Genomic DNA, 16,036 nt, shown 5'->3' on the forward strand with positions numbered 1-16,036 from the left:
CCATTTTTGCTCTTTCTTCTGAAAAAGCAGAAACTAAAAACAGGAAAAAAAAAGTTTCTTCTAGTGGTCACTGGATATAGTGGCTAAACATGATTAATGCTTACATACGTAAATGAAAGTGAACCCATTAGAAGTATAATGTGATGGTAAGAGTAACTTTATTACAGGCAGCTTCAGGGAGGGTCTTAGATGACAGAATTAGACTCAAGCAGAGGAGTAAAACAAATAATATAACTCAGAAAAAGAATAAGGGAATAGCATTATACCGAGCCTTTCGTTAATTTCTAATTTCCCCAATTATGCATTCTACTTGACTAGAAATTTTTTAGTTTTGGTCCAGTAATTTAGGTTCACCTTTATTCGATCAGTGAAAGGGCAAGGTCAGGACTACAACAGATGCACCTGAGTTGTTTACAGTACTGTGGGTACCACTGAAGAGGTTGATGGGGATGATGAAGTTGATGATGAAAACAACTAGCATTTAGACAGCATGTACTAGAGCTTTAGGTACTTGATTTCTAAGCCTCAAAACATGTCAACAGGTACATATTATTACTCCAGCTTTACAGATGGAAAAACAAAGCTTCAGAATAGTAATTATCGTTCCCTAAATCACATAACTGGTAAGCACAATTTGGGGTTGGAATTAAAGTTTTCCTGAACTCAGAGCCTGAAACTTTTCAGTGAAATGTGAGTTTTCTTTTTAAAAAAGACAAATTATTTATATTTAAAAGGAAAATTTAAGGCAAATCAGGAAAGATATAATTTCCGAAGATACCAGATTCCACTGGTGCCTGTACTTACCCATTGTCGAGATTGCTATGAATGTCGGGACGCTGGGGCTGTCATGGCTAAAGCTGGTGACACTACAGTTGTAGGCGGTGGCAGGAAGGAGGCTGGAGATGGTCACGACATGAGAGGAAACAGAAATTGGTTCCTGGAGGTGCAGAAAACAAGATAAATGTTATGTTTTATTCATCTAGTTTGGCTTTTAAATTACTTTTTGTAATTGAGTAGGTAACGTGTGGACAGAGCAGAAAAACTGAAAAAAAAACAAAAAAGGAACCAATGAAAACTGTTTCCTTCTTCCTGTGCTTCCCATTTACCCAATTACCTTCCATGGAAGCAGCCACGGTTGTAGTTTTTTTTTTTTTTCCTTTCCATCTGTGTTTTATGGATGTATAAACATATAAGAATACAGCGATAACATGGTTTGTGAACCATTCTACTTATTTTTATCTTGGTTATCAGTATATTTTGGCACTCTTTCCATACCAGTACAGATAAAGCTATTTCACTTTAAGGGCTGCACACAAATCCATTGAAAGAACATACTTTATCTAGCCAGTCCTCTATTAATAAATGTTTAAGTGATCTCTGATTTTTTGTTGTTATAAACAATTCAACAGTTTCACAATTAATGGGAACATATGCATATGTACACACACTCATTTTATATATGTATGTATGTATATATGTGTATATATACAAGGGCTTCCCTGGTGGCTCAGTGGTAAAGAATCCACCTGCCAAGCAGGAGACGTAGGTTAGATCTCTGTGTTTGGAACATCTTCCAGAGAAGGAAATGGCAACCCACTCCAATGGTCTTGCCTGGGAAGTCCCATGGACAGAGGAGTCTGATGGGCTATATAGTCCATGGGGTTGCAAAAGAGTGACTTAGTGACTAAACAACAACAATATATACATATATACATTCATACACAAAACCTGTGAATATATTTGTGTGTATGTATGTATATGAATATTCATACATATACAAACACTCATATTCTTAGAAGTTGAACTGCTGGGTCAAAAGTTATATCTTTTTAATTTTGAAAGATATAGACAAATTATCTTCCATAGACATTTTCCAAGGGACCCACCTATTGTCAGAGCATGGCAATACCCATTTCCCTACATTTGTTTTTACACAACAAATTGTATACAATTTGCAAACTTTTTGAACTTTTCCCATCTTATTAGTGGAAACTGTCCCTCACTATAGTTTTATTTTGCATTTCTTTCACAGTGAGTGAGCTTGATCATCTTTTTATATGTTTAAGAGCCTTCTATGTTTATTTTCTATGAAATAGTTGCTTTGGGTTGCTGATCGTTATCTTTTTTATTTGTAGTAGATCTTTGAATATTGGGCTTCCCTTGTGGCTCAGCTGGTAAAGAATCTGACTGCAATGTGGGAGACCTGGGTTCGATCCCTGGGTTGGGAAGATCCCCTGGAGAAGGGAAAGCCTACCCACTCCAGTATTCTGGCCTGGAGAATTCCAAGGACTGTATAGTCCATGGGGAAGAGTTGGACACGACTGAGTGACTTTCACTTTTGTATATTAAGAACACTACCCCTTTTGTCTACATTCTCTGCTTTTAAATAGCATCCACCAAAGGCATAAAGACACTGTGTTCTCCAAAATGTTTAATGTTAACTTATTCTTGAGTAAAAGTTGTTAATTTGGTGGGCCAATGGCCATCCATTGACAAGTACAACTATGCAATATAAACCAGCATAACATCCTTTTTCAAAACAAGGGTCAGAAATGCCTCTACCTAAAGAGATGAGAGCCATCAGCAAGGAGTTCACACTCTCACTTCTTTCACTATCCTATAAAAGAATGCTTCCGAGAAAAGATTTTTGCTAACAGGCCTCAGTTGTATAAAGTTGCTGCCTGATCATCATTTTCTTAAAGGAAGACATTACTGTAGTTGCAGAGAATTAAATTCATTACTGGCAGAGCAGCTTTTTTCTAAAAGGATTCTTGGGATCCAAAGGATCCAGCTGTTCAGTACAAATCAAAAAGAGATAGTCTGGTTTGTAGACCAGACTATCAAAAGGGGAGAGAAATCAAAGCAAATTATGTTTAACACTCAGTATAAAAAGATTCATACTGCTAGAAATCCTTTTTTCTTTTCAATCTCATAAGCTGCATTACTTAAAAAGCATCAATTATTTATGTTCATAGTATTCATCTTTGCACTGTATTTTGTGACATGCCTCAAAAATTTGTCCTTTTTCTTCCATGTCTGACTATAAAATAGTTTTGTCTTGTGGTTTTGTTACCCCAAGGCTCATCTGTCTCCTTCCATTCAATTTAACCTGGTGGATAATTCAGTATTCATCTTATCTGTTATTTGTGACCCTAAAGCTTTAACACTCACCTATCTCAGCCTTCATTTTTTCCCAAATAAAATTATCCTCCTTACTAATGTCTTTTAAATTCTCTTAGTAATATGGGTCTCACTTCTGGCACTTACACTTCATTTTAATTATTTCCACTCTAGAGTAATATCCAGAATTAAATGAAAAAATAATTGACGGTATTGATTATACCAGGCTTCCTGAGTAGGTCAGCTGGTAAAAAAATTGCCTGCAGTACAGGAGACCTCGATTCAATTCCTAGGCTGGGAAGTTCCTCTGGAGAAGGAATAGGTTACCCACTCCAGTGTTCTTGGGCTTCCCTGGTGGTCAGATGGTAAAGAATCTGCCTGTAATGCAGAAGACCTGGGATCAATCCCTGGGTCAGGAAGATTCCCTGGAGGAGGGCATGACAACCCACTCCAGTCTTCTTGCCTGGAGAATCCCCAGGGACAGAGGAGCCTGAGGGCTACAGTCCATGAGGTCACAAGGAGTCGGACATGACTGAGCGACTAAGCACAGCAAAGCACCCTGATTATACCAGGGCTTCCCTGGTGGCTCAGTGGTAAAGAACCTGCCTGCCAGTGTAGGAGACTCAGGTGCTATCCCTGGATCAGGAAGATCCCCTGGAGAAGGGCTTGGCAACCCACTCCACTATTCTTGCCTGGGAAATCCCATGGACAGAGGAGACTAGTGGGCTACAGTGGGGTCGTAAAAGAGTCAGATACAACTCAGTGACTAAACAACAATAGTGATTCTAACATTTGTGTCCCATACAACGTCTGCAACATAAAGGCCAATTAGTTCATATTTGTTAAATTATATTTTATATGGCAGTGTATTTTTATACCTTACCTCAATTTAATGGCCAACAGACAACCGCCTCAATTTAATTCTCCAGCATGACCCAGAGTGGATAAAAACTGGAGACAGAAGACTGATACAAAGATGAAAATAAACTTTGTGATTTGGCAAGTTAGTTTTAACATATTTGGGGCCCATTCTAAGAATAATTTTAAATTTCTATCACTGGAACACAAAACCACACATGCAGAGTTTTCCTTTTATATCATTCAAAGAAAGATTTTTCACTTTGCTCAGATAATGAGCCTTAATTAAAATTAACTCAGAAAAGGAGAATCCAAACATACGGTACCTGGAGTTTTGCTTCCTGACTGGAGCCAACTTGCTGGCAGAAGACTTCGAAGAAATCAGCTACTCCCTCTTCCACCCACAGCAAAGTCACCGAGGTCTGGGTTTTATTCACCGCAAAGAGGGACTTTGGAGGAGCTGGTTCTGAGCAAAGATAAGTTTTAAAACATTAATTTCATCTAACATATCCTTCCTTCATTAATCAGAAGGATAAAATAGGTGGAAAAAAATCCAAACACAGATGGTTAAAAGCACCCTACAGATTTTCTATTGCTTTGTGAAATATGTCCTTTCAACAAGACTGTCGTCTAACTTGGAAGGCAAAATTTTTTGCCTTTTTATCCTCTTTCATTTTATACTTCTCTTTTTGGGACACTTCTGTTTTTTACTTCAGCTTTATTATAGGCATAATCTATTAATAGTCTTTGCTGCAACTACAATGGAATTAGCACTGCCCATAGGTACAGAACTTCCTGGGTGAGAATTCAGTACTGAAAAGACAGAAAAATGAAAGTGATGTTCTCCCTTCTCATGGAGAGATCCAGTCTGGTGTCGAGGCCAAAAACCTGCCTTCCTTTCTCGAGAGATCATTTGAAATCATTTAGTCAGAGGAATAGCTTCTTGAAAATTTAGACAAAATTAAGACACTAAAGCTAAAGAGATAACACAATTTTTTAAAGAAAAAGATTGATGAAAGAGGAGTTGATTACTGGTAAACTTTTAGAGGACTGATTTCTTTATCTTATTCTTTTAGGCAGTCTTTTTAAAATTTATTTATTTTTAATTGGAGGATAATTGCTTTACAATGTTGTGTTGGTTTCTGCCATATATCAACATGAATCAGCCATAAGTATACATGTGTTCCTTCCCTCTTCAACCTCCTTTCCACCTCCCACCCCATCCCATCCCTCTGGGTTATCACAGAGCACAGGGTTGAGCTCCCTGTATTAAACAGCAACTTCCCATTAGCTATTTATTTTACATATGGTAATATGTATATTTCAGTGCTATTCTCTCAATTTTTCCCTAATAGCCCAGTTGGTAAAGAATCCTCCTGCAATACGGGGACCCTGGTTCGATTCCTGGGTCAGAAAGATCCCCTGGAGAAAGGTAAGGCTACCCAATCCAGTATTCTGTCCTGGAGAATTCCATGGACTGTATATATAGTCCAAGAGTAGGACATGACTGAGCGACTTTCACTTCATCACTTCCTGTTCCCGCTGTGTCTGTAAGTCTGTTTTCTATAGACATTTAATCATTTTATAAAAATAATTTCATTTGTTTATTTAGGCTGTGCTGGGTCTTCATTGTGGTGCATGGAGAGTGCCTGGCCTTCACTAGTTTGGTACATGGGCCTAGTTGCCTCATGGCATGTGGAATCCTCCCAGACCAGGGATCGAATCTGTGTCCCCTGCACCGGCAGGCAGACTCTCAACCACCGAACCATCATGGAATTCAGTTCAGTTCAGTTCGTCACTCAGTCGTGTACAACTCTTTGTGACCCCATGAACCACAGCACCCCAGGCCTCTCTGTCCATCACCAACTCTCAGAGTCCACCCAAACCCATGTCCATTGAGTCAGTGATGCCATCCAACCATCTCATCCTCTGCCATCCCCTTCTCCTCCTGCCCTCAATCTTTCCCAACATCAGAGTCTTTTCAAATGACTCAGCTCTTCAAATCAGGTGGCCTAAGTATTGGAGTTTCAGCTTCAACATTAGTCCTTCCAATGAACACCTAGGACTGATCTCCTTTAGGATGGATTGATTGGATTTCCTTGCAGTCCAAGGGACTCTCAAGAGTTTTCTCCAACACTGCAGTTCAAAAGCATCAATTCTTTGGCGCTCGGCTTTCTTCACAGTCCAACTCTCACATCCATACATGGAAAAACCATAGCCTTGACTAGACGGACCTTTGTTGACAAAGTAATGTCTCTGCCTTTTAATATGCTGTCTAGGTTGGTCATAACTTTCCTTCCAAGGAGTAAGTGTCTTTTAATTTCATGGCTGCAATCACCATCTGCAGTGATTTTGGAGCCCCCAAAAATAAAGTCAGCCACTGTTTCCACTGTTTCCCCATCTATTTGCCATGAAGTGATGGGACCTGATGCCATGATCTTAGTTTTCTAATGTTGAGCTTAAAGCCAACTTTTTCACTCTCCTCTTTCACTTTCATCAAGAGGCTCTTTATTTCCTCTTCACTTTCTGCCATAAGGGTGGTATCATCTCCATATCTGAGGTTATAGATATATCTCCAAGCAATCTTGATTCCAGCTTGTGCTTCTTCCAGCCCAGAGTTTCTCATGGTGTACTCTGCATATAAGTTAAATAAGCAGGGTGACCATACACAGCCTTGAAGTACTCCTTTTCCTATTTGGAACCAGTCTGTTGTTCCATGTCCAGTTCTAACTGTTGCTTCCTGACCTGCATACAGGTTTCTCAAGAGGCAGATCAGGTGATCTGGTATGCCCATCTCTTTCAGAATTTTCCACAGTTTATTGTGATCCACACAGTCAAAGGCTTTGGCATAGTCAATAAAGCAGAAATAGATGTTTTTCATGGAATCCCTGGACATTTAATCTTGATCAATGTATTAATCCACTAGTTAAGCAAACCATTCTGCTTGTGCCCTTTCATATACATTTCCAGTACTGAGGCCCTGGGCTTGCTGTCCGTCAGTTCTGGGTGTTGGTCTGCCGTCTTGTTCGCCCACTGCTGAACCTCTCCTGGTCCCCTGCCTATGCCCCTCTTCTCTGAGCCCTTCTCTCAAGTTCCTCCAATACATAGAATGCTCTGCCTGCATCCAAGTTCTTAAGCCAGGGTCCCTCTTACCTGCGTGTGTCTAGCCATCAGGTTCACGTAGTGGCATACTCGGCCCATTAGCATGACAGGCATGACAGGCAACTACTGCACTGTTTACCTGTCACTTGGATTTCTTTTCATTCTCGGTCCCACCCTCCCAAGTCTGTTCTAAGGCTCCTGGCATTTAGTGGGGCTTGAAAAAGCCCTAGAGGGCAGTTTACTCTGAGAAATGATATGTCTTTGTGGGGGAAGGTCTGGACCTTCTTTCTGGAATATCATCATCATGACCAGAACCAAGAAGTTTGTCAGAATCCTCCTTGCTGTGACCTACCGCAGTAGAGTAAGTTTGTGTCCAACTGTAAAAGAAGCATTTTTCCTTTCCAGAGGCAACCTGACAAGGCTGGGCAGAAGAGTTGAAGGAATAAAGTGATGAGTTGGTCTTGGGCAAGTATAATTCACAATAGATGTCAGAACCCCTTTCTCATTTGCTATAAATTATTTACTCCTCTAAACATTGTACCGTCTCACTTCCCCTCTGATGAAGACTGTTGATGAAACACAGAGGTTTACTTCCACTTCTTATGTCCTTCATAGTTGTCACTGCTATTTGGATTATGAGCCAGAGACCAAATCCTCCAATGATTCTGACTCCTGTAGAACCTGAATGGTTGGAAGCAAGTGTGACGTTGTCTGAGGCAGAAACGGGTGATTCGTTAGGCTGAGCCTGGGTTATGCCTCTTTAAAAGATGCACACTACAGAATTGCTCCTCAGAGTGAGTTTCTTAGACAGTAATTAGAACAACCTAGAACATCTCTACATTTTTTTCCTATTGGGTTGATAAATTCAGTTCAGCTATCTGGTATGAATCAGCCCCTGTGGCCTAATGGATAAGGCACTGGCCCCTTAAGTCAGGGACTGTGGGTTTGAGTCCCACCTGGGGAAGAAGGAGTTGTATTTTGGGCTTCCCTAATAGCTCAGTTGGTAAAGAATCTGCCTGCAATGCAGGAGACCCCAGTTTGATTTCTGGGTCAGGAAGATCCCCTGGAGAAGGGATAGGCTACCCACTCCAGTATTCTTGGGCTTCCCTTGTATCATCTGATATGAACATTATCCAGATCTTGATCTCCAAATCTGATTGATTTTCCATGTGTGTTTACTCAGGTATCTCACTATTAACACCAAACTCCATAAGGTTAAAATGGAACATGGAGTCCCTGCCTTTCCACAAATCAATTCTGCATTCCACCTCTCCCTGATACTTTCATGAACAACATTTCAATTGTCTAAGCTGACAGTTTTGAGGCTCTCCTCTTCCTTTTTTGCACTACCTTTTAAAACTTCCTTTCATCTCTTCCTTTTGTTTATTTCTTTTATTATATTGCACACCCAGGCTTTTGCCATCACACTTAGCAATCATTACAACAGCCCTTTACTCCTTTTCCCTGTCTCTTACTTGATTCTTTGTTTTGTCAATGATGGTTTAAATTGTTTAAAAACACCACTTATGTGAATAACGAAAAATAAATAAATAAAAACACCACTTTGCTCCTGTTAGATTCTATCTGTACAATGATTTACCGTGATCAATTTCTAATGTGTCAAATCCAAATACAGTCAAGTCCCCTACATATGAATCTTCAGGCTGCAAACTTTCAAAGATGCGAATGCATTCACATGTTCAATTATGTTGTTAGTGCATATGTCTGGCAATACATTGTCACGTGTGTGCTTCCTCTACAAGTGGCTGTGTTTTTGTGTACCTAACTGTAGAGTACTGTATAGAGTACAGCGGTATAGGATCTTTATAGATAGAATTGAATCCAGCAAGGAACCAGAACCTGGGCCATCAAAAACAGGTGTGAGTGAAATTTCAACTTGCCCTCTGTCTCCTATTGCTGACGATCCTTCAGCTCCACCATCTCCCATCTCCCACCTCCTCTCCTTCTCCAGCCAGTAACTCTTCCTGCCTGTATTATCAACCTATCACAATACAGTACTGTATAGCTGAATGTGTTAGTTGGGTACCTAGGCCACCTTTGTTGAACTTATAAACACGCTCTTGGAATGGAACTCATAGTATGTAGGGAGTTTACCGTATGCTAAGTGTTAAGGATCCTACATACTTTGGCCACCTGCTACCCGTCACCACCATCTTTCCTGCACAGACATGCTGTCCTCATAAAGCCAGTCTTCTTGCTGACCATTACACAGGCATTACTCTTTCTCAACTCATGTATTTCTCAACCCTCAGTGTGTTCTTTCTGCTCTTCTGATCACCTTAAAGAAAAAGCCTTACCTTCTCCTTCAAGGCTTATCTGATGACTGTCTCTTGAGGCTCTGTCCCTTCTCTGACCTTCTCTCACCCTTAACTATTTCTTATGTGATTTGTGTGAGTGAAGTCCTGATTCCACTGGGTCCTTTAAGAACTGCGGTCATGTGTAATAAATTATTTTGTCTTCATTTTGATCTAGCCATGCGTAGGGATGCAATAAATCTTACCTGTTGACAGAATTAAAACCTAAGTCAAGATTCATTAACCAGAGGTGTTAGGATTTAAGCATCAAGTAAGATCAGACACGTCGGCATTGAATTTTGACATTCTCTGCCTTTGTATGGTGATTATATTTGTAAAAAGTCATCAGCTCTCAGGGGCAGAGTGAAAGACTGTTGTGAATTAGAAGTATTTTCAGTGACCGAAGAAATAAGACTTAGATACTGGAATACATGTTTCCTCTGGTCTGGCTGAGAATGTGGATGCAGGTGATGAGTGTATCCTTAGGAAAATATCCAAAGGATCTGGAACCTCTAACAGCCAAGTAACATTTTTTTTCCTTCCTCAGGTGGTATATGAGGCAATAGATCATTCCAAAATCACTGTTCCCATTATTTCTGCATCTTTTTCTGAAAGACATCATGCATTCTATAGGTCAATGAGAAATATTCACAAGAAACCTGCTTGAAAATACTTATGATCTCTGTGGTAGGGATATTTTCCTAGATAAACTGGGGAGAAATTCCACCCTGCTATTCTGAAGAAAATAAAGAAAGTTATCATAATATTTCATAAGTGGAGGTGTAAGGAGTGACTTCTAATTAAATTTCACTACTCAGGACGACATCTGCTCCAGCGAAAGTGAAAGTCACTCAGTTGTGTCTGACTCTTTGTGACCCCATGGACTATACAGTCCACAGAATTCTTCAGGCCAGAATACTGGAGTAGGTGGCTATTTCTTTCTCCAGGTAGCCATTCCCTTCTCCAGGGGATCTTCCCAACCCAGGGATAGAACCCAAGGCTCCTGCATTGCAGGTGGATTCTTTACCAGCTGAGCCACAAGGGAAGCCTCATTTGCCCCAGGGGATGTATTAAAATTTTAGGACTGTATTGGGCTATATAGTAACTGCTAGCCACATGTGGCTACTGAATGCTTGACATCCGGTTAATCTAAATTGAGAGATGCTATAAAAGTAAAATACAGACTGGACGTCAAAGACTTTATTTTAGTATGAAGCAAGAACAACAATATCTCATTAATAGTTCTTTATACTGACTACACATTGGAATGAAACTATTTTGGATTTACTGGTTAAGTAAAGTATATTAAACTCAACTTCAGCTATTTCTTTTTACTGTTTTGTAGTGTGGCTCCTAGAAATTTAAAATTACATAAGTGGCTCTCACCATATTTGAATTGGATAATGCTGGGTTAGAACATTCCTTCCTGTTTGGTAGAGAAGTTTGCAAATTCTTGGCAGAAACTGGTCAGAGGGTCCCCCTGCTGCTGTGTCTCTTTTCATGAGAAGGCAAGGTCAGCTCAGCCCAATAGCCTAGGATGGCTGAGAACAGTAGTCTTGAACTTTTTGGGCACTAATGATCAGTTTCGTGGAAGACAAGTTTTCCCTGATCTGGGGCAAGGGTGGGGTGGGAGATGGTTTTGGAGTGGTTCAAGTACATTGCATTTATTGTGCACTTTATTTTTGTTATTATGATGGTGGTTTAGTCCCTAAGTTGTGTCCAAGTCTTGCAACCCAGTGGACTGTAGCTCTCCAGGCTCCTCTGTCCATGGAATTTCCCAGGAGAGAATACTGGATTGGGTTGCCATTTCCTCCTTGGGAGATCTTCTTGACACAGGGATTGAAACCACGTCTACTGCATTGGCAGGCAAATTCTTTACCATTGAGCCACCAGGGAAGCCTCTCTATTATTATTACATTGTGATATATAATGAAATAATTATACAACTCACCATAATGTAGTATCTTCGGGAGCCCTGAGCTGGTTTTCCTGCAACTATGGAGGGCACAACCTGGATACTCTGCACGCACAGTTCACTAGGGTTTGGACATACAGCCTCTAGAACTTTGAGAAAATGTATTTCTTTTGTTTAAGCCACACAGTCTGTGGTATTTTGTTTTGGCAGCCCCAAAATTTGCTAATATTTTGTATTAGCAAACTAATACAGTCTCTTACTGCTCAAAATATCCAATTCAGTCTAGTTAACAAAGGGGAGAGATATGAAGATTTTGTTAATGTTATGAAGAGTAAATGAGCTTTAATTTAATGTATACAAGACACTGTATATAACAAATAGTCATGGACATACTAGTTACGGAACATCTTCTGGTTATCATTTTCTATCTAAATGAAATGATATTTTAAATTTTTTTCAAAATTCCTCTTCTCCATATGTCTGATGTCTTTTGGTTTAAAATAATTTCAAAATCCATGACATTTGATTTGCAAACCTATGGACACAGGGAAAAGAGACAGACATGCTATTTTTACAAAATGGGATGTAGATACACAGCTGTTTGTTTTTAATTTTTGGCCACACTCTGTGGCATGTGGGATCTTAGTTCCCCAACCAGGGATCGAAACTGCACCCTCTGCATTGGGAGCGCAGAGTCTCAACCACTGGACAGGCAAGGAAGGCCCACAGCGTTGTTTGTTTTTAAATACTCTCAGCATTGCAAGTGTATACTGGACTGCTTTGTCCTCTCTTTCCTTCTCATCTCTCCCCTTCAATGCCACTCCTGTTTGAGTTGGGAATCCACCTAATTTTATAGGAAATGAAGTACCAGGCACAGAACATGGGCTGAATGGAGAGCCATGATGCTATCCCTCCCATTTAATGTAGGATTGGTTATGAGAGGTTCACGATACTGGATCTCTGGGGAGTGAAGTGACCTCTAGTGAAGTATGAGCAAGTATTTGATTCTCATTCTTTGCTCCAGCACAAATCTCTTTCTTTCCTCGGGAATTCCAAAGGGAGTCAGGTATAACATTCAGCCTTGGATCAGAATGGAAGATATTTATTGCCTAAAATCCGTCTTTCTCTGACAGTTATTATATTGTTTCTTAGTTTAATGTGACCCATTTGTTTAGCTGCTGATTGAATTATGTTAATGAGGCTAAGATGCTATCCATGAAAGCCAACTGGTTTTATTCTGGTTGTGTTTTACACCTTTAAAATTAGTGAGTCGTTTTACAAATGTGTGACATTGAAGATATGGAGAATTCAATAGAAAAACATTGTAAAAAATGACTGACATGGCAAAATCTATTTTCAGTCCTCAGCCTGACTGACAGTAAATTGCTACCATCCTCTTCACACAAAAGTTGGTCTTTAACATTTATAGTATAGTAAGTCTTTGAAATCTATTTTTATTTTCCTCAACTCAAGTCTTCTACCTTAAGCAGTGTAAACCGTAGAACTTGGCCAAAGAAAACATCTGTGACTTAAGCGGTTAAAGCTGCATAAGTTACATTCAACTTGGTTAAAAACAACATCTGCAGAAGAGAGCACTCTTTGAAAGGAAAAAAAAAAAAACCCTAAGGGTGAGTTAAGATTGATATGCCATGAAATTAAATAGAGGAAAATGCTTATTAAAGAAGACACTTTTGTTAGATCTGACATTTCTCAGGCCTATTCTCTTATTGACTTCAGATTTCTTTTCCTACATAAACTTCATAAGTAATTAGAACATTACAGTAACACTGGAGAATATATAATAATTCGGGCAAATGTTTAGCATTAAATTATATTAGGCCCATTTTATGTACAGAACATAGACTTTTCTCAGGAATCCCTTCATTTCCATTGTTGTTGTTGTTCGGTTGCTAAGTCCTGTCCGACTCTTTTGCAACCCTATGGACTGTAGCCCACCAGGCTTCTCTGTCCAAGAGATTTTCCAGGCAAGAATCCTGGAGTGGGTTGTCATTTCCTTCTCCAGGGGATCTTTCTGATCCAGGGATTGAACCTCTGTCTCCTGCATTGGCAGGTGGATTTGCTGCCACCAAGCCACCAGGGAAGTCCTGTTGTTTCCATTACATTTTAAATAAATTCTTGATGGCTAAATGATGGCAAGAGTAAAATCCTTTTCTATGAATCATTGGGTAAGTTTATGGTAGTACAGCTCAAGTAGCTTCTATAGATTTATAGCATTTTTCAGAGAAATCTCTCTTTGAACTTTACTTAGTTTAAAACAAAAGATCTTACTTCCTCCTTTGTTGGTTCCAGGAATATGTGTTTTTGCTTGGCATTTTTTTTTTTAAGTTAGAATTTACATATTGCACAATTCCCAGAAAAAAGTCACTACTCTTACTGTGTCATCTGCCTCATTGCCTTTACTCTGAACTCAGTTATGAACTAAATCCTAAAACTGAAAGGAACATTAAAGATCGCTTAGTCCAGAACCTCATTCTGTAGAAAAGGAGGCTGAAATTCAAAGGGCCTGAGTCATCTTTCTAAGATGACACAATTTGACTGTGAAGGCAAATACTCCCAGTTAAGGGTCTCCCTTCTGCACCCGACTTCCTTCCTAAACATATGAACATTTTCCATTAACTTCCATATAACTGGGGATGATGAAACTTCCAGATGATGAAACTTCTGGAAACTTCCTTTGTCCAGAAGACCAACTTTTCCAGAGCAGGAACTTGATTGTGTATTTAATCTGTGCCAGACATCACAATAGCTGCCCCATCAGTCCAGCATCCAGATTCTTGTAATATATTGAAGAGAAACAAGCAAAATATGCAAGTCACTTTACAGTGGGGAGGACAAATGCTTTTAAGAATTGCTGAAAGTGTGACAGGGCTGTGGACAGCTGGCAAATTTCAGCGTTACTCAGAAAACCACCGTGATGAGAAATGGGGGAGACGTATGTTGAGGACAGGTATCGATTTGTCTTGCACCCAGGAATGGAGCCATGCAACAGTGATATGCATGGCAGCCTAATCAATGCAAGTGGGTTACCTCTGCAAACCAAAGGAAATTTCATGTGTTTATAAGAGGTCAAACAGATGAAAACTGTTACAAGCTTCCTCCATTAATTCCATTTACTCACACACCCCCATAATGCCCATGTACTCTGTCATTTGTTACCTTACTACAGAGCCACCCAGCCTAAGGCCACCCCCTCCACTGGTCCAAAATCCTTTGGCCCAATTAAAGACACCACCCCAACAAATCTCACCTCTAACTATCCTGCATCATCATTTCCCCTGCTCTGTTGAATCATTCTGATTAGCTCAAAGACAAGGTTTTTCAATCCACTTAAAGGGAAGGAAAAATAAAACAAAAAACAGCTAAACAAATACAACTGGATCTTTTTATCATTAGCTACTGCCCATTTTCTCGGCTTCGCAGGTGACAATAAGAAACCTGTGCACCACAGCAAAGAGTAGCCCCTGCTCTTTGCAACTAGAGAAAGCCCTCACGCAGCAACTCAGACCCAGAGCAGCCAGAGATAAAACATGAAAGACAAAAACCCTGCATGATTTGCTCCCTTGCTACCCTTCTTCCCTCTTCTTGTTCGTTCCATTTCAGCCATACTGCCTTCCTGACTTTTCCTTGAACTTGCTGGGCACATTGCTGATTTTGTTTTTTTTACACAAATGTTCATAGCAGCTTTATTTGTAATAGTCCCAAAATAGAAACAATCCAGATGGCTTTCAATGGATAAATGATTAAGTAAGCTACGGTATAGCCACATTATGGACTGCTACACAGCACTAAAAAAGGAATGACAATTGATACATGCAACAATTTGGATGAATCTTGTGCCAGAAAATCATGCCAAGCGAACAAAAAATTCCTGATAAGTTATATATTGTATAATTCCACTTATATAGTATTCTTTTTCTTTTAAAAAATTAATTTATTTTAACTGGAGGATAATTACTTTACACTATTGTGATGGATTTTGCATTACATCAACATGAATCAGCCATGGGTGCACATGTATCCTCCCATCCTGAGCCACCCTCTTACCTCCCTCCCTACATTGCTGCTTCTTATAACTTCTCCCAGTTACCTGCCCAGCTCCCTCCCGCAGCTGCCTCAGGATCTGTCTGAAATAGCATCTTCACTGTAAAGCTTACTCTATCTCCATTTCTGCAAAAAGTGCACCCCCCCAGCTGCCCAGAACTTTCCTTTCCTTTCTCATTTGCTGATTCATTTTTCTCCAAAAAATCATCACCACTTGACATCCTTATGCTTATTTGATCATTTCTTTTTCTCCATGAGAATGAGGGTAGACATTTTTGTCAACTTCATTCATTTCTGTATAATCAGCACCTAGATTAGTGTGTAGCACACCATAAATGTTAAGTACAGATTTGTTGATAGAATAAATTAATTTTTTAAAAGTAGAGTACCTCAGTTATTTTATTAGCTGCTAATTGACTGGTGGTGTATATATATATGTTCTACTTGATAAACTTTGTGCCAGCCACCACAGTCATACGATTACCCCAAATTAATAGAATAACTACCTAAAGTGTTCCTCAGTTGTGTCTGACTCTTTATGACCCGATGAACTGTAGTCCACCAGGCTTCTCTGTCCAGGGGATTTCCCAGGCAAGAAAACTGGAATAGGTTGTCATTTCCTTCTCCAGGGGATCGTCCTGACTTGGGGATTGAACCCAGGTCT

The 16,036-nt window shown here is 39.8% G+C and overlaps 1 protein-coding gene across 3 annotated transcripts in view; it reads right to left on the bottom strand.

The window, feature by feature from the left end:
• PTPRO (protein tyrosine phosphatase receptor type O) overlaps window positions 1-16,036 on the bottom strand; it is a 259,686-nt gene that overhangs the window by 50,321 nt on the left and 193,329 nt on the right. For all 3 annotated transcript variants that reach the window (XM_061417745.1, XM_061417744.1, XM_061417746.1), the window contains exons 13-14: window positions 4,305-4,444; window positions 805-937 (exon numbers count right to left, since the gene is read on the bottom strand). In XM_061417745.1, the coding sequence (XP_061273729.1) occupies window positions 805-937; window positions 4,305-4,444 (273 nt within the window). The remainder of the gene's footprint in view (window positions 1-804; window positions 938-4,304; window positions 4,445-16,036) is intronic.

This window comes from Bos javanicus, chromosome 5 (assembly GCF_032452875.1).
Source record: "Bos javanicus breed banteng chromosome 5, ARS-OSU_banteng_1.0, whole genome shotgun sequence".
NCBI lineage: Eukaryota > Metazoa > Chordata > Mammalia > Artiodactyla > Bovidae > Bos > Bos javanicus.